General features: G+C 45.0%; 1 protein-coding gene across 4 annotated transcripts in view; it reads left to right on the top strand.

Moving 5' to 3' along the window:
• The first annotated feature begins 21,480 nt into the window (after positions 1 to 21,480).
• The window catches only part of ADPGK (ADP dependent glucokinase), a 35,743-nt gene continuing 33,515 nt past the window's right edge, over positions 21,481 to 23,708 (top strand). For 2 of the 4 annotated variants that reach the window (XR_004348658.1, XM_032624142.1), the window contains exon 1: positions 21,481 to 21,796. Coding sequence is in view for 3 of the 4 variants with exons in the window: in XM_032624142.1 (XP_032480033.1) it covers positions 21,564 to 21,796 (233 nt within the window). In the remaining variant the exon portion in view is untranslated. The remainder of the gene's footprint in view (positions 21,797 to 23,708) is intronic. The other 2 variants (XM_032624144.1, XM_032624143.1) reach the window with 1 other exon arrangement.

Here is a 23,708-nt window from a genome sequence, read left to right on the forward strand (position 1 = left end):
TTTGTTTGGGAGCATTTTACCTGCAGAATCCACTAAGTTGGCTGTTGTCAGATATTTATACAGATATTTACATTGATTAAGATAGGCATCTGACAGATTGTACTTTCCAAAGATGACCACAGCAATATCACCCATCCCACATGTCCTTCTATGATGTAAACCTACCACACCCCTATCAGGAGGTTGAGTTTATTTCCCCTTTGTGTCTAAGTTATCCAACATTTGCTTCAACCAATAGAATACAGCAAAAGGGATATTGCATCAGTTCTGGGCATAGCTTTTAACTGGCCTAGTAGCTTCTTCCTCCTGCCTCTGGAAATGCTCTCTCTTGGGTCCCTTTCAGAACTGCACTATTGACTATATTTTCTTCTTTTCTGTATTCTTAATGCTCTGGCATTTGAGGCCTTGATCTGGAGAGAATGCCCCTCCCAGGGTTAGTTCATTCCTGGACCCTCCCTTACGAGTGGGCCCTTGATATACAAACCAACAAATCTAGAGCCCACATTTCCACCATCTCCTTTATCATATTCTTACACACTAAGCCAATATCCCCTGTGGCTTATCTCACTCCAGGGCCACGTACCAGACAACCAAGGACCACCCCCATAGCCAGGCCCTACCAAGATTATTCAAACTATCCAATCCTAAACCTACTCACTGTGCCTACCCTGCCTCACCCATGCCTTCCTGCAAAAACCCTGATAAAGGCTCTGGAACATGCTCTCCTCTCCCTGATTTCTGCCTCCTGATGACCCCAGTGCTTCCTTGTGTGGCCCTGCATGGCACGCAGTGCCTCCTGCTTCTAGGGATCTGTGAGTGTAAACGTCTTCCTCCGTGTCAATCATTTCCATGTCTGCATGTCTTACCATACCTGATTAAAACAAATCCAGGGTATACTTTAGAACAGCCACCATGCTATGAGAAGCCCAAGCCACATGGAGAGGCCACAGGGAGGCGTGACAGTCAGTAGCCCCACATGAGCTCCCTGACAACACCTTGTGTCAGCTGCCAACCGCGTGAGTGAGCCCTCCTGGACATTCAGCACAGAAAACCACACAGCGCTAACCAACTTCTGACTGCAACTGCTTGAGAGATGCCCAGTGAGCTCCACTGAGCTAAGCCCAGTCAACTCTCAGAATAATACATTGTGCTGTAAACCACTCTGTTTGGGGGTGGTTTGATACACAGCAGTAGATACCCAGAGCATACATGATGTTGTTTCGCCAAAGGATCAGTTCCCATAACGTTAAATTCCCACGAATGGTGCTGTAGCTCCTTGCTACTCAAAGCTTGAGGACCACCTGGAAACTTGTTACAAATGCAGAATTTCAGCCCCATCTCAAATTTACTGAGCCAGAGTTTGCATTTTCACAAGAACCCCTGATGAGTTGAATGCACATTGAAGTTTAAGAAGCACTGCAGGAGAAAATATTGACTATACTCTGCCCAGCTCCCCTCGGATCCTTACTGGAGCTGTTCTGTCTGTACATGCAGACAGCCAGAAGTGTCTGGGAGTTTATGTCCCCTGGGGGAGCCCACACAATGACCAATCAGTATGGCAGTATGAAAGCCTAGCTCTCTTGCCTCGAGGTGGAACAAACTAAGGGGTAATTTTCTCCAGAGCCATCAGGATCAGTCTAAGACTCGGACTTTGCCTGAGATTTCACTCTTGCTTCACCTCTTCCTCTCCCCTGTCCTGCTTTCCCAATCCCTTTCCAACTTTTCTGACGAGCTCTTCCCTAATAAATCCCTTTTAGGTGACCCCTCATCTCAGGATCTGCAGCAGGTACCTCACATGAGAACATTTCAGCTAATCAGAACGTGGCACTGCCCTATCCCGTCCTAGTCCCACAGGTAGTAGTTATTGGCTAACATATTAGAACAGATAGCATTGGGGGGATAATAGGCCTGGGGAGGAAAAGAAGGCGATGAGCACAGACAACTCTTTTGAAGGGCTTTGCTATCGAGGGGAACTAAACAATGATGCAGGAATTGGAGAGAAATGAAAGTTGTGTTAATTACATTGCTGTATAACCCATAACTTCAAAACTTAGCAACTTGAAACAACAAACATTTATTATCTCACACAGTTTCTGAGGGTCAGGAATTCCTCAAGGTGGTCCTGGTTCAGAGTCTCTCACACAGTTGCAGTCAAGATGTCAGCCAGGGCTGCAGTCCCATCTGAAGGATTGGTGACGGCTGGAGGATCTGCTCCTAAACTCACTCACATGGCTGCTGGCCCGAGGCTTCAATTCCTCTCCCCTTGGGCTTCTCCACAGGGCTGTTCATGACATTGCTTCCCCCACAGAGAGTGTTGAAAGAGGCATATTTGCAAATGTGTAGGCAGGAACTGGGAGGGACGTACTGTTAACAGTTGGTAAAAATCCTTAACTCTTGGGAGTGGGATTGAGGGCCACAGGACTGTGGGAATGATGAAGATAGACTCCCACTTTGTATGCTTCTAAATTCCTTCTGTAATTTTAAAACATTAAAGGAGAAAGCTTAAATGAATTGCCAGTAGCTGGTAATGAATAAAACTGCAAAAATATCTATGAGAAGGAGAAGTGACAAGCATAGAAAGTTTGAATTGGGTCATAAAAAATATGTGGGGATAAAAAAATATATGGATGATTTTAGAGGCATGTATCTGTCCCATGTGGGATTTCTGGAAGCAGGTTGTGAGCTCTGGAATTACTGCCGACCCCAGTAGAAATGGAAGTTCCTACCTCCACTAAGAAAGCGGAAAGCATCCTGGGAATCTTCTTTCTCTCCCGTTTGCTCTCCCCAACATAGGGGAGCATCAGCTCTGACCAGCTCTCATGGCCTTCTTTCACCAGCTGCCTGTCTGGGGACTGACCATAGGCTTTCTGGTCTCATCTTCGTAAACACCTCAGATGCAAACATCTCCTGCTTCCTACGGCAGGCGTGACCATTTGCCCTGGATGTAGGGTCCCAAGTCCTCCAGCAGACACAACAACTGAAGCGATTCAGTCTCAGATTTTAGCATCAGCCCCTAAGAGTAAAGACAGGTAAATAGTTTACTCTCAGCTCTAGAAATGCACCTGCCCTCTGGTCCTGCCACAGAAGTAGCCACATTCCCTGAGTCCAAGGGACAAAGAAGCCCTCTTGAGCCTGACCCCCTATCCCAACAATGTGTGGAGCTGACCATCAGGCCCAGGAGAGGTCCTGGCTGTGTTGAAGGCAACATCACACTCTCGGTGTGGTCCTTGGCTCAGAAGCCTCCTCTCCAGGCATGACACTCAAGGCCCCCTCATTGTGCACAGGTGTGGGGTGACTCAGGGAGAAGCAGGAGCTGCAGAGGCGTGTGGAAATGATGGGAACTTAGGGGTCTGCACCTATGTCAGGACATTGAGAGAATAGAGGTCTTGGTGGCCTGAAATGAGAGCTGCATGACATAGGGTAAAGCTCAACCAGAGACTGAAAAAGACTGAGGGGTAGGACTCATCCTCCTGGCTTCTGGTACCACCCTTAGACAGAGGCAAGAGTAAACCCTACCCAGAGTCTCTTGACTTTCTGAGTAGTGTGGTCCGTGGACCAGTGCCAGTCCACAAACGGTCTATTACTGGTTCTTGATGAGTTCACACAAAAACCGAGACTAATTTCATGTCTGTTGAATCTGTAAAACTTTAGCCTTGTATTTTGTATGGATTTTTAAAATTTCATTTTTCTAGTGATTTATTTTTATTGGATTTTTACAAAAGAATTGGTTTGGATTGGATTGGAAAGTTAAAAACCGATCTGCACCACAGAAAATTTGCAAAGCCCTGCTTTAGAAGATCCTACACCTCACAAATACACACAAAATAAATTGATTAAGGAGCACTTGGGATCTGGTGCTCAGCACGGGCATAGTGCAGGTATGCAGGTAACACGGTTCAGGCCCCAGGAAACACCACTGCCCTATGCCCTAGACACAGAAAACAACTGTGTCTGAATGTCCCAAAGGTTTCTTGGCTGTGCGTCTACCCACATCGGAGACAGACACTGCTTCAGAGTAAGAGGAAGATTTGAGTGGCAGAAGCACTTAGGTAAGAAAAAAAAAAGAGACAAATTAATTAACTTGTCAAATCCTTTTTCTCAGATAGCATGAATGCAGTAGTTTCTTGCAGGGTGAAGCGCCATTTCCCAGGAAGGCCATACATCCATTTTCATGCTTTTCTTTGTGCTCCAGTTCGTGGTCCAGGGGATACTCATGAAATGGTGTGGTACTGACAGTTTCACATGGTGGCTGAGGAACATTTTGCAGTGTTCACACTTTATTTTACCTCTAAAACCATATATATGTTAAGTATAGATACATGACACTAATTCTTCCCATCACTGCATGAATCTAGATATTACTTTAAGAGATGGTGAAATTTACAATGTAAGAGGTAGAAATTTATATTGTGAAAATTAAATATTTTGTAGTATTTTCTGTAATAATGATAATTTATCTTAACTCCGTTAAAATATTTGAATAGAATGTGTACAATTCGTGGTTCACTTGCAAATTTAAATATGGTTTTAAAATTTTTGATGACAATCTCACTTATTATTGAAACTTTCTCTAAATCAAAATGAATTTTTTTAATTATCTAAGAATTACATTGATTCAAAAAAGATAGTCTAATTTATCATCATTTTCAATAGAACATAAATTGTGCAAAAATCTTGATTTTTGGTAATTAAGTAATCAAGGTAATTAAGTAATATTGCAATAAGGAAAGCAAGAAAAATAAAGTTAATGAAAAGATACACAACAGTTTATGATTTATGTAGATGTTGATCTTATTACTTATCTAAACATCACCAGCCAGTCCACAGAATGTCCAAATATGTGCAAAAATAATTAAATTCTGTTATCTTAACTGGCTTGGCAACTTTCATTCCTATAAAAACCACAGTGTTATACTGTGTTACATGGTAAATAATTTTTTTGATCTTATGAAGGTATATTTTTCAAGATAGGGGGATAGAATTTTTTACCTAATAGTTTATTGGCTTTGTTTATAATTTTAAATATTTACCCATGTACTACATGGGCCTCCATTTAGTATATAGACCTGCTTAGAGTTGTCTTCCTGAGCTAAGGTAGAACTGCCCAGCAGTTGACCGGAGGGTAGTGAGTTCACTGCACACTTTACTTCACTTAAGAGGGGAGCATCAGGTGGATGGAGACATGACTTGAACACAAATATCCAAAGGGAAACATGGCTTTTAGATAATAATTATTTGCAACTGATCTCATGTCTCATTTATTCTTCAGTTAGTAGAGATTTTTGTCTGACTGTGGCTTAAGGAAGTCACTGTAGGTGTGACTGACAGTGGATGTCTGTAAGAGCCACCTCCGTGATCCTCCTTTGTGGGTGTCCCTTCTTTGATCCTGGAGGGACAGGATCTGAGTCCTGCTGAGAGAGGATGCCTCTGTTCTAGATGGTCACTCCTCCAAGCCCTGCTCTGGAATCAATGTTGCTGGTTAAGGACAGGAAGAAGTGAGCTTCCAAACATCCACAACTGTCCACCCTGCCCCACACTAGAGGTGGAGATCTCCTATGGACAGAAAAGATCACAGTTTACCCCAGGGCCTCTGGACCGTGAGCCCCCGAGAGAAAGCACTGTCATTTATACCATCTCTCTGCTGAGAGGCATTTGCTTTGTTCCCAGGGTGTGTGTGTGTGTGTGTGTGTGTGTGTGTGTGTGTGTGTGTGTGTGTCTCCACACACACAGGCATCGTGCATGCACCTCTACGATCAAAGCTGCAATAAAACACCCTTGTACATGGGCCCTTAGGTGGAGGCTTTCATTTCTCTGGAATAGATTCCCTGGAGTGGGATTACTAGGTCAAAGGGCATATGTATTTTTAACTTTAATGGATTTTTCCAGATTGATTTCCAAGAAGGCGGTAATAATTTATATCTCCACCAGCAATGATTTTTTCAATTTAATTTTATTTATTTTTTATACAGCAGGTTCTTATTAGTTATCTATTTTATACATATTAGTGTTTATATGTCAATCCCAATCTCCCAATTCATCCCACCACCACCACCGCCCCCCTCCACCAGCAATGATTAAGTGCACACTTTTCCCCCATATGCAATAGGTGTAGAAGCCCTTTTTAATTTTGCCAGCCTGAAAGGTGCAAACTGATATCTTTTTACTACTTTAATTTACATTACCCAGAATTCTAATGAATTTAAGCATCTTTCCATAGAGTTGGATAATTTTCTTCTCTGACTTGCATTTACTATCATTTTATTTATTTCTCCATTGGGTTATCTTATCAATGGGTAAAAGCTCTTTCCATATTACAGCTTTGACTATGAGCTGTATTACACATATTTTTTCCAAATCTAATGTTTGCTCTTGACATTGCTTACAGTATCTTTTGTCACAAACGTGCTTTTAAAATATCTTTATGCAAAAATGTCTATATTTTTGATCTCCTAGATTTCCAACTTTGGTTGGGAAGGTCTTCTAACCCCTAGTTTATAGGAGGCCTCCTTGCAAAAATTTTATTGAAGTATAACATACATATGAAATACTGCACATATTTTTGTGGATCCATAAATTTTCACAAGTGAAAACACTCATGTAACTGGGGCCCAGCTCAAGAAACAGAACATTCCCAGCACCCTAGAAGCTCTTTTGTGTCTCCTTCCAGTCATTACCCTCCCCAAAGATTAACCTCTACCTTGACTTCGAACATCATAAGTTAGTGTCGAAAGTTTATTTAAACGAATCATCCATATGTACTCTTTTGTGTCTACCTTCTTTAACTCAGCAATGTGTTTGCGAGATTCATTCATGTAGTCCACTCATTCTCATTGCTGTGCAGTATTCCTTACATAAATATACCACACTTTGTTTATCTGTCTTATTGTGGGGTTGCTTCCAATTTGGGTCTTTTACAAATAGTGCTGCTATGAACATTCTTGTACATAATTTTGGTGAATTTATGTTTGCATTTCTGTTGTATATTTACCCAAGAGTGTAATTTCTGGATCACAGGAGAGGTGTACATTCACCTTTTGGAGGTATTGCCAGTTTTCCAAAGTGGTGATTCCAATTACACCCTCACCAGTAATGTAGGAGATGGCTTAGTTGCTCTATATCCACCCCAGAACTTGGTTATCATCTGACTTTTTCATTAGGTGGGTATATGCTAGTGTTGCACTGTGGTTTGTCCTGCCAGATTTTTAATATTTTCTTTTTTAAATTTTAAGCCCTTAATTCAGCTGGAATTTTATGTTTGTATATCATAAGATAGGAGTCTACCCTGACTCTATTTCAGACAAAGAGCCAGATGTGCCAGATTAAATAATATATATATTTTTGCCCAGCTTTGTCTTGAGTACAAGTAGGCATCTGCCAGGTGGAGTGAGGTCGGGGACAGCAATCCAGGCTGAGGGGGCTGCAGGAGCAAAGGCACAGAGGCATGAAGTGGCATGATGTGGATAAAATTAAAAGTGTGAGTAGCAAGAGGCAGAGGAGGGAGGCAGAACCAGCTCTTGTCTTCCTCACAAGAGTCCACAGGCACAAGGCTACTGTTGAATGGGTGCACCAGAGAAGGAAGGATCCCCTCCATTTCTGAGGTCTGGGGACCTTCTTCGAGATTCTCATTTTGAAAAGTGTGATTATGTCACTTTTAGGGGAGTGCTAACTGAGGTACTTACTATGATCCATGACATTTATTATTTCATTTCATCCTCACAATGACTTCATGACGGGGGCACTATTAACCTCGACTTACAGATGAAGGCTGGAGGCTCAGAGAAATCAAGCAGCCTGCCCTCAGTCACACAGCTAGTAAGAGCTGAGATTAGCGCAGCCCAGGTCTGTCTCCCTCCTGAGTTCCTACTCTTTCTTCCAGACACACTGTTGGCACTGCCAGAGGACAGTGGCTTGAGCTTCCAGCCACTTTCCAAACAATGGAGCATGTGATGAAGCAGGGATTTATAATCATTCCTTCAAGCCCCTGCAAACAGACCTTGTTGGTGGCTGCTTTCTCTTCCCCAGTCACACTGAGCGGTTGATTTCTTGGGAAACTGAGGTGCTGTTCCAGACAGCAATGGCCTCTTCAGCTGAAAAGCAAGCAGAGTCATACTGAGGTGGCTGTTCTGGGCCCATACGTGCAAGTTTATGAGTCCACGGAGAGAAGCGAGCGCACTCCAGGAGAAGCAGAATGTGGTGAGAGAGATAGAGAGCGCAAGGTTGCCTCTGTCCTCTGCCCACTTCCCATTTGCAGTTCTAGGTCACAGAAGACCCAGCTGTTCTTTTCCCACCTGGGAGAGATCTCTGTGCCCTACAATAACTGCCCCCCACCCCCTGTAACCTGCACTATCTCTGTTTCCCTATTGCCAGGGAGACATGGACACTCATTGACAAGAACACACTAGCACTCAGACACACATCAGACACACGCAGGTGACACACAAGCTCCACGCTGGCACAGCAGAGCCCAATCCCCACTTACAGAGAAACTGCCTACTGGAATATGAGATCCCAGAGAATCAATCCAGCTCAAGCATTTTCAAATCATGCCATGTGGATTATCTTGCAGAAGGAAGTCACACAAATAATGAAGCAATTTCCCACCAAAGGGAAGACTATAACTGCTAGAGATAATTGTAGAAAAGTACACTGAAGTTATGAGGTGCCATTTCCCTCTATCAGATTGGCAACGATTTAAAAGCTTGATAATATCCGGTGTTGGTGGGTGTGTAAAGATAGGCCATCTGGCAGAAAAAAATTAAGAATTACAACTTCTGGGGTAGGTAACTTGGCAATATATGTCAAAATGTTAAATGCAGCTGCCCTTAATCCCAGTGATTCCACTCATAAATTTTTACATATATATAGAGAGAGATCACCACACAAACATACTGATTAAGGAAGTTCACTGCAGTATTTGTTTACAAACCAGAAAATTGGAAACGTCTAAAAAAATCCATTAATAAAAAACTGGCCGGGCTTCCCTAGTGGCACTGTGGTTGAGAGTCCGCCTGCCGATGCAGGGGACACGGGTTCGTGCCCCAGTCCGGGAAGATCCCACATGCCACGGAGCGGCTGGGTCCGTGAGCCATGGCCGCTGAGCCTGCGTGTCCAGAGCCTGTGCTCCGCAACGGGAGAGGCCACAACAGTGAGAGTCCCGTGTACCGCAAAAAAAAAAAAAAAAAACTGGCCAAATAAGTTAATGATATACAACTACTATATATAAAATAAATAACTAGTAAGAACCTACTGTATAGCACAGGGAATTCTACTCAGTACTCTGTAATGACCTAAATGGGAAAAGAATCTAAAAAAGAGTGGAGATATATATGTGTGTGTGTATGTGTGTGTGTATAACTGATTCACTTTACTGTATAGCAGAAACTAACACAACATTGTAAATCAACTATACTCTAATAAAAATTAATTTTAAAAAAGTTAAGTATACATATCTTGGAATACTACTTAGCCATTAAAATGCTGAGGTGGACCTCTATGGTTCTGACATGGAAATACGTCCACAATATATTTTTTATTGAGGGATATTTGTTTAGAATATTATATAAGTTTCAGGTGTACCACATAGTGATTCACAATTTTTAAAGGTAATACTCCATTTATAGTTATCATAAAATATTGGCTGTATTCCCTGTGCTGTACAATTTATCCTTGTAGCTTATTTATTCGATACTTAGTAGTTTGTACCTCTTAATCTCCTACCCCTACCTTGCCCCCCCTTCCCTCATGCTACTGGTAACCACTAGTTTGTCCTCTTTATCTGAGTCTGTTTCTTTTTTGTTATATTCACTAGTTTGTTGTATCTTTTTAAATTCCACATAGAAGTAATCACATACAATTTTGTCTGTGTCTGACTCATTTCACTAAGCATAATACCCTCCACGTTCATCCACATTGTTGCAAATGGCAAAATTTCACTCTTTTTTTATGGCTGAGTAGTATTCCATTATATATATATATTACATTGTATATACCACATCTTCTTTATGTTCATCTGTTCATGGACACTTAGGTTGTTTCCATGCTTAGGTTGTTTCCATGTCTTGGCTATTGTAAACAGTGCTGCTGTGAACATTGGGGTGCATGTATCTTTTTGAATTAGTGTTTTTGTTTTCTTTGGCTATATACCCAGGAGTGGAATTGCTGGATCATTGTACTTCTGTTTTCAGGGGTTTTTTTAATTTATTTATTTATTTAGGCTGTGCTGGGTCTTTGCTGCAGCATGCGGGCTCAGTAGTTGTGGCATGCGGGCTTAGTTGCCATCTGTGGGATCTCAGTTCCCCGACCAGGGATCAAACCCAGGCCTCCTGCATTGGGAGAATGGAGTTGCAGCACGAGGGCTTTAGGGTGCAGGCTCAGTAGTTGTGGCACATGGCCTTAGTTGCTCCGTGGCACGTGGGATCTTCCCAGACCAGGGCTCGAACCCGTGTCCCCTGCATTGGCAGGCTGATTCTCAATCACTACGCCACTAGGGAAGTCCTGTGTATCTGGTCGTTGTATTGTCCTTTGAACTGATGTTTAACACATCACTGGTTCCCTCATTAATTAAATAAAATCTGACACGTGTTCATTTTATATTTTTATGAGTTAACGATTTTTCCGTTTAAACAATGATCCTTTAAGAAAGTGGAGACAGTGAGGACCAGTTGACGAAAAGGTTTGCCCAAGGTTAGGTGCTCTCAAATGTGTCTATTTTACCTACATCATTAAGGATTGAAACCCTTCCCAATTTGACTTGAATACTTACTCCGTATAGAATATCGTTAATTTATAAGATGCTTTCTCACAAATATGTATACACACAGTCACACACGCACAAACACCCTGCTGACATGTACGAACTCCCACACAGATGCAGGACCCCTCCCCTCCCCCTCCCACCCACGCGCGCGCGCGCGCACCACTGGAACACGGGTTCTCTTCTACAAAGCGTCTGAAGGTCTGGGGGTGGAGCGTGGTCCCTTCCCGCAGACCCTCGATTGTGCCACGCAGGGAGAAGAGGTGGCTCCCTCACTTATAACCGTGGGCCAGAGGCGGAGTGGTGCTCGGGTGCTGCGATAGGGGCTCGAGTCCGGGGAGGCAGACCAAGCCGCATCCTCAGAGACAGCGCAACCTGGGAAGTGGGCCGCCCCTTGGAGAACCAGGCACCGCCCCGGGCGCCACGCCCCGGAGTCCTGGGGGAGTCCAGTAAGGCTACCCGGAGCCGGTGGCCTCCGCAATGAGGTTTGAAAACCCTGGAGTCGAGACTTCAAGCCCAGGAGCACGGCGGCTGCTGGACTGAGCAGGGGATGAAAAAAACCGAGTCTCCAAGCGCGGACCGGTTGAGCTGATGGTGTTTTTGTTGTGTGGGAAAAGAAATCCCACGAGAAGACGACCCTGCGCTTGGCCGGGCCCCAGAGCCAGGAGCGGCTCGGCTCGAGACACCCCTCCCCTTGGCCTGCGCGGTCCCCGGCCCGGGAGTCTGACGCTCTTGCAGTGGGCTCTCGGCGCCCCCTGCGGGCTCCGAATGGCTCTCCCTCCTGGCGCGGGCCAGCCGGGGGAGGCGTCAGCCGGAGCCTGAGGGGCGCCCCCAGGATGCCGGCCAGGCTGTCGGGTCCTCGGCCCCCTCGAGGAGCCGGGGACGCTCCTGCAGGCGGGGCTTGGTTCTGATGCATTCCCGAAGGTGCCGCATCCACGCATGTCCATCACCGAGGGAATTCCATCCCCATTCCGCAGATGAGGAAGCCGAGGTTCAAAGTCGGAGCCTGATGCATCCACGGGCACCAGGTGGAGTCTGTGGGACCCCAAGGCCCATCCTCATTCGCGTTCGTCTTTCTCCGCCTAGGGACCACTTCCTTTGCCCTAGAGAGCCTAGTGTGGCCACAGACTCGATGGTTTGAAGTGCACTCTACGTTCCCTCTCTGTAGGGTTTCTTGGAGCCGGAGAGGTCGCCTGAAGCATCCTTCATGGAACGGGCTGGCAAGGCTGCGGTGTGGACAGCAGTGCATGTGGAGTGGGGTTATTCCTGTCTATTACAGAAGGGAGGTAGAGTAACTTTACTGGAGGCAAATCAGAGAACATCATCGGTTGTGCCCTTGGACATAGGTGTGACTCTATCCTTAAGAGACGTTTAAGAAACTCAGCAGATTTTGCTGTGGGAATGTTCATCCCTCATTGTTTGTAATAGCAAAAACTTGTGAGAAGTCTAACTCTCTACCAGTCGGTTAAATAACTACTGGTCTTTGCAGCCATGAAAAATCATATTGGATAAAAAATGTTGGTGATATATCAAAATGTTCATTATATTGTTAAGAAAAAAATCATTACAAGACAACATATACAATAATAAAATTCCACTTTTGTAAAGATGGATGTATCCGTGTACACTCATTAAATAAAAAAGTCTGCAAAGATATACAGCAAAAAATTAACATTAATCAGTGGGATTAAGGGTGACTTTTAAAGTACTTATACCTTTCTGTATTTTCTAAATGATTAATACTGAATATGTATTGTTTTATGATTTATTTTTTTTAAGAAGAAAAAGCCCAGTATTCACTTACCCCAAGAAGAGCAGCCTCAAGAGTTGCATCAAGGAAGTGAGAAAGAGGATTATTGGGGCATTTCCTTCCCCCATCCCAGGACAGCCACAGGAATCATGGTCACCAAGAGCTGCTCCTTCTGAAGAATGTGACAGTGACGATACATTTTCCAAAGTGTTGATTATAACACAGTTTGCAACATGACTCAATTGGTGGATCACGCATTGGGCCACAAATCAGGAGCTCTGGAAGAAAAATCGCTACTGGATACCCACTCAAGTTGTAATGGATAAAGTAACTGACCAATGTGCCAGATTCCAGAAAGTTGACAAACATGCAGTAAGTAATGCGGTTCCTTTCATGTGCTAGCTCCATGCAAATCGACTGGAGCACATAGAGCAATGTCTGAAATCCACTGAAGAAGGAGGGGATTTATCTGCACCAACCTGGGCTGGCAGCTCTAGACTGTGCATGGTGAGCATGTGAAGCCATCCTGTTGATGGATTCAGTTGTGATTGGGAACGGTGGTGACAAAGTAGGCTGTCAGAAAGGAGCAAGTCGTCCATATTCTCCCAGGCAAGGAGACAACACTGAAAACTACTTTAGGATTTTTCCTTTTGAAACTTGGCAAAGCGGAATTTGCTGAAAAGTAAGCAGTACAGTCTGTTTTTAATTTCATTTCTCAAGAAAGCCAGCTAACTTTCATCATGACTTACTAAGCCTGTATCTCTTTTGGAAGTTAACTTTTTCGTAAACCTTCACTAAAGATATGTAGAATTTTTATGTGTGAAAATAAAATCTAAATGTTAGCATATTTTTCCAGTGAAGTAGTATCCACTTTTTGTTTTGGAAGTTATTCTCTATTGTTCTAAACAGGACATAGTGCCAAAACCTAAGAAAAACATGTATGATAGTTTTAACATCAGGAATGACTTGTTTAAAGGAATCTGCATTAAATTGTAATGAACTGTAATGACCCTTTAAAGAAAGATTTAGAAATAAATTGCTAGAAGTATTAAGTCATTAACAACTAAAAAAAAAAAAGAAAAACATAAACTTGAATGAGGATGGTGGGAAATGAATTGCCTGCCCTTTCTGGGAGGTAGGGAAGTAACATCCACACTGGAACCTGCAGGCCCTGCCACTGCTGCTGAGGCCAGTGACCCCAAGAGCTGACCGCTTGGGTTGTTTGCTGCCCCTGGGCTGAGCACTATGGTCTAAGTCTGTGGTATAAAGAAGGGCTTCTGCCGTAGAAGGAGATAGATGCAACCGGCTCCATTCTCAGAAGAATTTTTTCTTTCTGTCTCAGAATTTTTTTAAAAGAGAGCGTAGCATGTCTTTAGAAATCAGAGATTCAAATCTCAGCACCCAGTGTCCCAACCCCCACTATCACTAACTGTGTGCTTTTGGGCAAGTTGCTTAATCTTTGCCAGGTTCTCATCCGTGACATGGAAAGAACAATATTCGTATTGTGCAGTAGCTGGAAGATTTATTATTATTCAGCAAGTATTTATTGAATGCCAGGCACTAGTCTAGTCACTGACTAGGACAGACAAGCTGTTTGTTTTCATAGAATTCATGTTCTAATTGGATGAGATCACAATAAACAAATGAGAAAATCAGATATGAATAAGTTCTAGACAGAAAGTAAAGGAGGGAGAGATGATAGAGCCTTACAGGCTCATGCTATTATATTGGTTGGTCAGGAAAACTCTGTGTGAGCAGATTGTATTTGAGCAGAGATATGAATGGCAGGCATGCAGAGATCCAGGGGAGACACTGGATAAAGGATCCAGAGGACTTCTCTGTATTATTTTTGCAGCTTCCTGTGAATCTATAACTATTTCAAAGTAAAAAGGGTTTTAAAATGCAATTAACTATTGATAAACACTACAGCCTAGCTGATCTCAAAACAATTATGCTGAGTGAAAAAAGCCAGATCAGAAAGAGCACATACTGTATGATTTTATTTATATAAACTTCTGGAAAGTGTGAACTGATCCGTAGCAACAGAAAGTATTTCATCAACTGCCTGGGTAGAGTAGGAAGCAAGGATGTCTGGAAAGGAAATGGTGGGAGAGAGGGATTACAGAGAGACAGGAGGAAGCTTTTGTGGTAATGGATATGCTTATTATCTCAATTGTAGTGATGGTTTCAGGGTGTGTATATAGGGTACACTTATTAAATTGTATACTCTATTGTGAAGTTTATTGTATGTTCATTTGATCTTAATAAAGGTACTAAAAAATATTAAGTACCTAGAAATAAATCATGCTAAAGATGTGCAAAGCTTCTACACATAAAAGTCTAATATGTTATTGCAAGACATTTAGATAGATCTAAATAAATAAATGGACATATTGTAGTCTTAGATGGTACAACTCAACATTGAAAAGATGTCAGTCCTCCCCAAACTGAAACTGATGAAAATCCTAACTGGATTTTTTTTTTTTTTTGACAAGTCAATTTGAAAATGTATACGGGAATGAAAAAAGGCCAAGGACAGCCGAGACACTCTTGAAAAATAAGGTAAAAAATTTACATTATCACATCAGAGTAGTGAGGTGCTGGTATGAGGACAGACCAATGGAACAGAAAAAAGAGCCCCCAAACAGATCCACGCATATGTAGACAATTGATATTGGACAGAGGTGGGAAAGCAGAGTCATTGAGAAATGACCAATAAAAGGCACTGCATCAATTGGGTATCTATAAAAATTCCTCCCACAGTACACAAAAATCAATTTCAAAGTGGATTACACACATAAATATGAAACATAAAACCATACAGCTCTGAAAAGGTAGTATAGGAGAATATCTTTGTGACCCCAAGTAGGGAAATATGTTTTTAAACAAGTAACAAAAAGTACCAATGGTAAAGGAAAAGGCAGCAATAAAAAGGAAGAAACTATTAACTACATTAAAATTAAGAACTTTATTCACTAAAGATAGTATAAAGAGAATGAAAAGACAAGCAACGGGGGTGGAAGACAAGATATTCGCAACTAACTAACAGATAAAAACCTTGTCAAAACCACAGTGAGACACAGATAAAAACCTTGTCAAAACCACAGTGAGACACCATTCTTTGCTGCTAACATCCTATAGAATGGCAAAATTTTAAGAATCTTGGTGTGTACGTGGAGCAACAGAAACCCTCATATGCTGCCAGTGAGAGGGTAAACTGATGTACCACTTGGAAAGATGTCTGATATTATCTAGTAAAGTTGAGGAGGACAAGCGCTATCATATGACTCAGAAATTTCACGCTTAGTTTATACCCTAAAGGAACTTCTATACCTGTGTATCAGTAGTATGTGCAGAGCAATATTATATATAATAGTAAAGCACTGGGAAAACTCCAAATGTTCTATACACAGTAAAGTGGATAAATAAATTATAGTATTTTCATTCAATGGAATATTGTTTAGGTTCTGAGCAGCTAAATATTAGAAAAGGTCACTGTACAGTGATCTATGAAGAGATGCCTGTGCTTCTTATAGTGAGAGAGTGGCAACCCAGGAGGCCTGAGAAGAAAATTAAATATAGTTCTCAGGAACCAATCATAGCAATGGCAGGGAGTGTTTTGACATGTGTCAACATGTAGCAGACATGTGCTAGGCTCTTTTAAGATAACTCTAGCTCCCACAACCATTCAGTGAAGTAGGAATTATGCTGCAGGTAAAGAAACTGAGGGACAGAAAAGGTTATCTGACTTGCCTGAGGTCACACAGACAGTGGATGGCAGAAGGGAGTTTTAAAACCAGGCATCAAATCCCACATTCTCTCCATTTAAGTAGAAAGTGGTGATTGCCTGGCAACAACCATTCACCACCTCTCCTTTCTTCCAGAACCCTGATTTTGTCATGATGTACCCCCTCCTCTGTGCTGTCACCCTAAGGATGGCAGAGCCAAAGACAGAACAAGCCTGGGCCCCTGACGACTGGAGAGCAGTGACGTCCTGCTAGACCAGTTGAACGTTTTTGCTTCCTTTCATTTATTTTTTCCTTTATTGTAGTTTGGAAAACAACTTTTAGGCTAAGTGGTTCGAGAACCGTTAAGGTTCTTGAATGAAGAAGGAAAGGCCGTTGGAAGGCACACTTTCCATTGCCTTCCAAACGTACATAGCAAGTGTTACAGAACGCAAATCAGAAATATAACATATGCTGCATGGCCTCCATCAGGGCTGGTTGACACAGCCTGCAGAGGAACGCCAAGCAGAAGGGCCTGTACGTGCAAAAGGGCTGCAATAGGCAGTGTGATAGCAGCATTGCAGGGAGGCTGAGCCATTCCAGGAGAGCACTGTGGGACCAGCCTGTGCTTCCCCACCACCTGCCCCCCACTACCCCTGACTCATTTGCCCTGTGAAGCTCTTGGGTCCCTGCCACACAGAAGTTCAAACAGCTCTGCACCTTCCACTTTCCCCTGCTCAGCACTCCCTCTGAGTCCAAGCAGTTCATCCCAAAGTGGAAATCCAGAGCCACCACACTGTTACATCCCCACAAACTAAGAAGGTCCCTGCTCCCAACCTGTGTAGGAAGTTCTGTCACTGTCTAGGAGCTATCATGCCCTCCTCACTGCTTTGCTGCTAACATTCTTGTCACCCAGCTCCTGTGCCTTCAACGGCCCTGCCTCTCCCCATTCAGCAGTCCATCCTCTGCACTCTGCTAGTGCCCTCCTGATGGCAGGTCAGGGAGGAGGATGTCTAATTGCCCAGAGCTGTGGCTGCAGACACAAAGCCTTCCCTTTTCAGATCCTGGGATCCTTTATTCCTTCTTTTTTGTCTCCTGGGAGTTTTCTATAACCTTCAAAGCTGTTCTCTGACACTGGCCTTTGGGTATAGCCTGTGGTGTCCTTGGCATCAGCAAAGGCCTTGACACAGAGCAGACTTCAGCGAGCAGCTTGGATAAATCCCCAGAGGCTTGGAGCTACGGGAAGAGTGGGTTAGCCCAGGTTTCATGAGGATGTTTGGTCCTACTTTAGTTTCTGTTCCAAACAGTGGGAACAAACGTGCTCCTTAAAACCCTTGAGATCACATGGGTTGTGTTGACTGGCATTTATGTCAAAGCCAAAGCCTTAAGCTAATTTGGGACTGACAGGATTCTGCTAATCCCTTCTATAAATATGGGATCTGCTCCTTGACCTTCCAGGTCAGGATCTTGGGTGGGACACCTGTAGCCTTCATTTGCCTCTGAATTTTCTGGAATAAAGTTGCTTTTATCTCTCATTTCAAGGTCCTGGGAGAGAGAACCAATAACAAAGGCCATGTCTGGACGCAATTTGGGTTGGGGGAGGGGTGTCTTGAGGCTTGTCCAGTCCTTTTCTCTTTGTTCAGACTAGGCAGGGGAGCCATAGCTGCCCACTCAGGGCTGTTTTGTATAATTGCCCCCAGAAATCTAACTTCTAGACAGACAATTGGCTTGCGAAGCATTCCAAACTCATTAAATAGATAGATGATCAGAATCTGAAATGACTATTGTTCACTAAGGAAATCTTTCAAGAGGGACCATACTACCAAGAGAGCTGAATGCCTGCCCCTGAGCCTCTAGTGAGGAGTGGAAGGAATCAAGGCCCCTGTGATTGTGTATAAGACCAGAACCCACATCAGGCTCCACCACGGCTGGCAACTGTCACTCATGTTCTTCAATTCCTGCAGCTCCTGCCTTTAACTGTCTGTTGAAATTGAAGTTGGTGCCGGGCACATTGTCCAGCCCCGCCACCACCCACAATGCAAACATATGCTGACTGAACAACAAAGAGGAGCCCCAGAGTACCTCCATAATGACCGGATGGGGCACGCTTGCTGCTGCCACCCACAGAGTACCAGCAGCCTGTTTAGACTTTTCCATGAGAAATGAACTTCCATTTTGTTCAAGCTGCTGTTGTTTGTTACCACCCTGGGTTCTTGGACTCTTTAATCGATAGAAATTAGTAACAGGCCAGATGAGAAATTCAGGCAAGGCTTTATTGGGACACACAAGGGAGTGAAAACAAGTAACAGGTGCTCTTTCTGGCTCCCCGAGGTCGGGGGGAGGGGAGCAAGCTGGTCCCTTAAGTGGGGTGAGGGTAGGGGGGGATCGGTGGGTCGGGCTGGAGGGGTGGCTTAGGTGGTATGCCCACTCCCTTGCTGGTGCTGTGTGCAGGGGGCATGTGCAGTACCCTGCTTTTGCTTCCCGCCCCCCAGAAGTGGTGGTTGGCAGGGGGGCAGAAGGGTGGGAGGGGGTTGGGGTGGGAGTTTGGGATTAGCAGATGCGAACTGGTATATACAGAATGGATAAACAGCGAGATCCTACTGTATAGCACAGGGAACTATATTCAATATCCTGAGGTAAGTCATAACGGAAAAGCATATGAAAAAGAATGTATATGTATATATGTACTTTGCTGTACAGCAGTAATTAACACAACATTGTAATTCAACTATACTTCAATAAAAATAAATTTTAAAAATAAATTAAAAGAAACAAAGAAGCGGCAGTTGGCTTTTGGCCTTTTTGTATCTTGTTCATAATTTGCTGCGACTGCCCATATGCATGCAGTTATTTTTAGTCCCTCATAGTTTCTTTGTACTCTTGCTCCAGGAGGAGAGGAGGAGATGTTTGTCCAGGTGCAAGCACTGCGGTAAAGGGTCCCAGGTCCCAGGTTCCAGCCTGCCTCTGTTTTGCCTCTGTGGGTAAGCCCCAAATTCTAGTATTGTATATTTGAAAGTTGCTAATAGAGTAGATCTTAAAAGTCCTCATCACAAGAAAAAAAAATAGTAACTATATAGGTGATGAATGTTCACTAAATTTATTGTGGTAATCCCCATTTTATTGCACAAAATGTATATGTATAGAAAATCATTATGTTGTACACCTTAAACTTATACAATGTCATATGTCAATTATATCTCAATAAAACTGGAGGGGGAAAAAGTTCTGGCAAGGCTAGAAAGAAGCAGAAGAATTCAGTACAAAGTGCTGGCAGTTCAGCAGGTGTCCTGGGAGCCAGAAGGGAAGGCCTCAAGTGGCTTTCTCTCCACATCACTTGGCGTGGAGCGCTTCCCTGCTCCTCTAAGCCCGTCTGCTCCATGGTCTTCCCACAATTCAGCTTCCTCTGCTCCCCCAAATCTTTACCTTGGAAATATATTTAACTGGCCCTATCTGACCTTCAACCTTATGTGATCTTGCAGGTCCACAACCAAAACCAACTAGCTACAGACTCTTGGTTCAAGTTCTCAGTAGAGAGAAATTGTCTCTGGCCAGCCAGTGAATTCATTGCTTTTGAGATAAGTACTGGTTCAGTCACTTCTGGGGTGGTAGGAAAGCCTGCTCACTGGGGGTCATCTGGGGGAGCAGTTTCTCTGGGAACTAAATGACACGTCTCCCTGAGGAGTGAGAAGGGATAGGGGCAACTCTAGTGAAGACAGCTTCACACAGATCTCACTGGCTCCTTGGCTTCTTTCTTTTCCGTGGTAGCCCAAATCTCTTCCTGTGTGAACATCTCCTTTGAAAGTGATGCTATGGTCAGGTGGGCTGGGTGGGGTGAGCCGGAGAGGATAGATGACCAGGATAGGGAAGTGCTGGCAATACGGGGCTGGGGTAAATGAAGCCTAATGCTCAAGATCAAAGCTAGAGAAATAAGATCCACTGCCAAGTCCAAAGGTCAGGGGCAGTGTGGAAAATCAGACACAGAGCCAAAGTCAGGAGCCAGCAGATCTGGAAAAACGGAAACTGGCCAGGAACAAGACCAGACCCGGCATCATGGCTGCTGAGAATGAGTGGGCAGCAAAGCCTAGTTTCACTGGCTCTCGACCTAGGCTCACACACAAAAGAGTCACAATGAAGACAAGGCCTACTGGGTTTAAGTCATATTACCAAGGGAGAAGAGGAGAAATGAGGGTTTCTTAACCCAGGTCCAAAACCCCCTTATGTGGTACACAAGAATGTGTGCATCTGTGCATTTTCTGAGGTTGTTAAAGGGAACAGCGCCCCCAAAAGGGTTATTTTTAGGTTTGAATCTGATCATCCAGCAAGGACGATCACTGCGGGCTCTCCCAATCTCGGCAAATGCCCCGAGCAGCTGCGGGTCTCCGCCATGCTCCAAAGGGATAGAATTCCTCTTGCCACGCGTGCCCCAAGGGCTCACAGCAGCGCTGCTGCCATCTGATTCCTCGGGGGAGCGCCTAGCCCCGGGCCTGAAAGAGGATGAGCTTAGTTAACAGTGGAGGATGGGGGGGTTCCCTGGTGGCGCAGTGGTTGAGAATCTGCTTGCCAATGCAGGGTACACGGATTCAAGCCCTAGTCTGGGAAGCTCCCGTATGCCGCGGAGCAACTAGGCCCATGAGCCACAACTACTGAGCCTGCGCGTCTGAAGCCTTTGCCCCGCAACGAGAGGCCGCGATAGTGAAAGGCCTGCGCACCGCGATTTAGAGTGGCCCCCGCTTGCTGCAACTAGAGAAAGCCTTCGCACGAAACGAAGACCCAACACAGCCAAAAATAAATAAATAAAAAATCCTTCCCTCTACTTAAAAAAAAAACAAAAAAACAAAACAGTGGAGGATGGACAGACGGGCAGAGGGACATTAAAACAGGGGGAGTGTGATTTGTGCCCCTCTGAGGAACTGCAGGCGCAGCTCAAATGAGGACACCGACTGGCCGAAAGATTGACATGAGGTTTGCCCGCTTCTTCAAAATCCGTCGGGTTCATCTTACTGGGAAAACAAACGTATCCGTGCCGCTCTATTTCGGGGTACGGATGGAGTTCCCGGAAGGGGTACAGCGTCCGGACAGGCACTATAGCCTTTGTCCAACCTCCCTCAGGGCCTCCGAACCGCGAGCGCCCCCAAGAGCCAGGACTTGGACAAAGCAAGAGGGCTCTCCGCCCCTCTCCCACGTCCATCGCCCCGCCCCTCGCCCCGCCTCTCCGGGGGGACCGCGGCGCGCCGGCGTGACGTAGCGCGCGTGTCGACGTCGGAACGAGCTAAGCCCGGAAGAGGCGCGGACCGGGAAAGGAGCTGAGCTCCGTAGCTCCTACACCTCTGTGTCTATGGCGCTGTGGCGCGCCTCCGCGTACGCCGGCTTCCTGGCGCTAGCGGTGGGCTGCGTCTTCCTGCTGGACCCGCAGCTGCCGGGGTCGGCGCTGCGCTCGCTGTGGAGCTCGCTGCAGCTGGGGCCTGCGCCCGCGCCCCCAGGACCCGGCTCCCCTGAGGGCCGGTTGGCTGCCGCCTGGGACGCGCTCATCGTGCGGCCGGCCCGGCGTTGGCGCCGCGTGGCCGTGGGGTGAGTGCCTGCGGAGCCTGCCTCTCTGGACCAGGAGGTGCGGACGCCCCGGGCCTCCGAGGGCCGCCTTGGCGGAGGTCAGGCGGCTTGGGAGCTGGGAGGTAGAGCCGGCGCGGAAACGGGTTCCCAGAGGTCCCCGGGAGGCCCTTCGGCGCTGGTGTCCACGCTGCCTCCTTGGCGAGAAGCGTCGGACGTCTGGGACGAGCCCCGTTCGTCACTGCTGCAGGGACTCACCAGACTGCTTTTTCCTGTCGGCTGGCCCTTGCGCCCTTTTCGTCTCGGTAGGACCAGCCCCCTTCTCTCATCTCCATAGAACCAGCCTGATAGCCTTTTGCAATACCACTCAGCCTGACTCCTTATAGTTCGAGCCTCCTTCATTCCAAACCCTCCTTCTCTGGCGGCTGCTCTTTGGCAGTCAGCGATGGTTGGTCTTAGCACTTTGGCGGCACCCTCTTGCTTCTGAACTACTTGAAGGAGGGGTCGCTGCCATTAGCTACCGAGTTTATTTCTTCACGCCTTGTTTCCGCTTCCTTAATGCCGTAGTCTGGAGACCGCCATTCTGCTGAAACTTCTCTCTCAAAGCTCACCGGAACCGTGTTGATTTTCACATTAACTGCTTCTTTTAGCCTCCTCTGTCGACTGTTTGCAGCCTTCCACGCGTTAAGCACACCCTTCTCCTTGAAACTCTTTTCTTCCCCTGATTTCAGTGACATTGCATATTTAGGGTTCTCCCAAATCACAGTGCCTCCTTTCTTTGTATTCCTCTCCCGCGTGTAATTATTCCCTTTACACGAATTTTAGTTCTTGTCTCAGTTCGACTTTAATATCTTGTCCTCACCACAAAAACAGGCCTTCTACTGCTCTACTAGTTCCTGTGAGTATTGGGACCAGAAAGGTTAAGGTAAAGCAGAGTTATCCTGAAGATTCAATTAAATAATCCATGTTGTTTAGCATGGTGTCTGCTTTAACGGGCAGACACCTAACGTTAGCTACTATTTTTTTATATCAGCATATTGTTTCTTCAGATGTATCCTCTTTTACCTCTTCTTTCAAGTTCAAGCCCTTTCACCTGCATCCTTATCAGCTCCTTAATTGTCCTCCCTGGTTTTGTGAGCATTCATTCAACAAATATTTGTCAACTACATAGTATGTGTCAGGTCTGTGCTAGGTTCTGAGGATGCAGGGATGAATGAGGCAAGGTCCCAGCCTCGTTTGTTGGAAACAAATATATTCGTTATTGTGTTATTCTGCTCGGGCTACCATAACAGGATACCACGGACTGGGTAGCTTAAACAACAGACATTTATTTTCTCACAGTGCTAGAGGCTGATAGCCCAAGAGCGAGTCCTCTCTTAAGGACTTGCAGGTGGCTGCCTTCTCGCTGTGTACTCATTAGACCTTTCCTCCATTCATGAGCACTTCTGGTGTCTCTCCTTCTTTTTAAACAGACACTAGTCCTATTGGATAATGGCCTCGTTTAACCTCAGTTACCTCCTTAAATAGCTCCTACCTCCAAATACAGTCTGATCTGTGGTTAGGGCTTCAATATGAATGGGGGGCGGGGGGTGGTGAGGTGACACAAGGCTGTTTGTAATGATTAAGAAAAGTGCTTTGCTGAACTCGTGGTGGAAACAAGGTAGCCTTGTGTCCCAAAGAAGAATTACTGATTCTTCCCAGGATGAGGTTTCAGGGAAAGCTCCATCTGAGAAAGTGACAATCCATTTACTATTGCTACATAACAAATCACCCCAAAACTTAGTAGCTTAAAACAATGGTCATTTTATTCTCATTATTCTGAGGTTTGATTGGGTTCAGCTAGGCAATTCTCATTTGGGGTTTTGTGAGGTTTCAGGCAGATGATGGCTGGGACTGGGATCATCTCAAGGGTTGATTGTTGTTGTCGGCTACAACC

This window comes from Phocoena sinus, chromosome 2 (assembly GCF_008692025.1).
Source record: "Phocoena sinus isolate mPhoSin1 chromosome 2, mPhoSin1.pri, whole genome shotgun sequence".
Taxonomy (NCBI): domain Eukaryota; kingdom Metazoa; phylum Chordata; class Mammalia; order Artiodactyla; family Phocoenidae; genus Phocoena; species Phocoena sinus.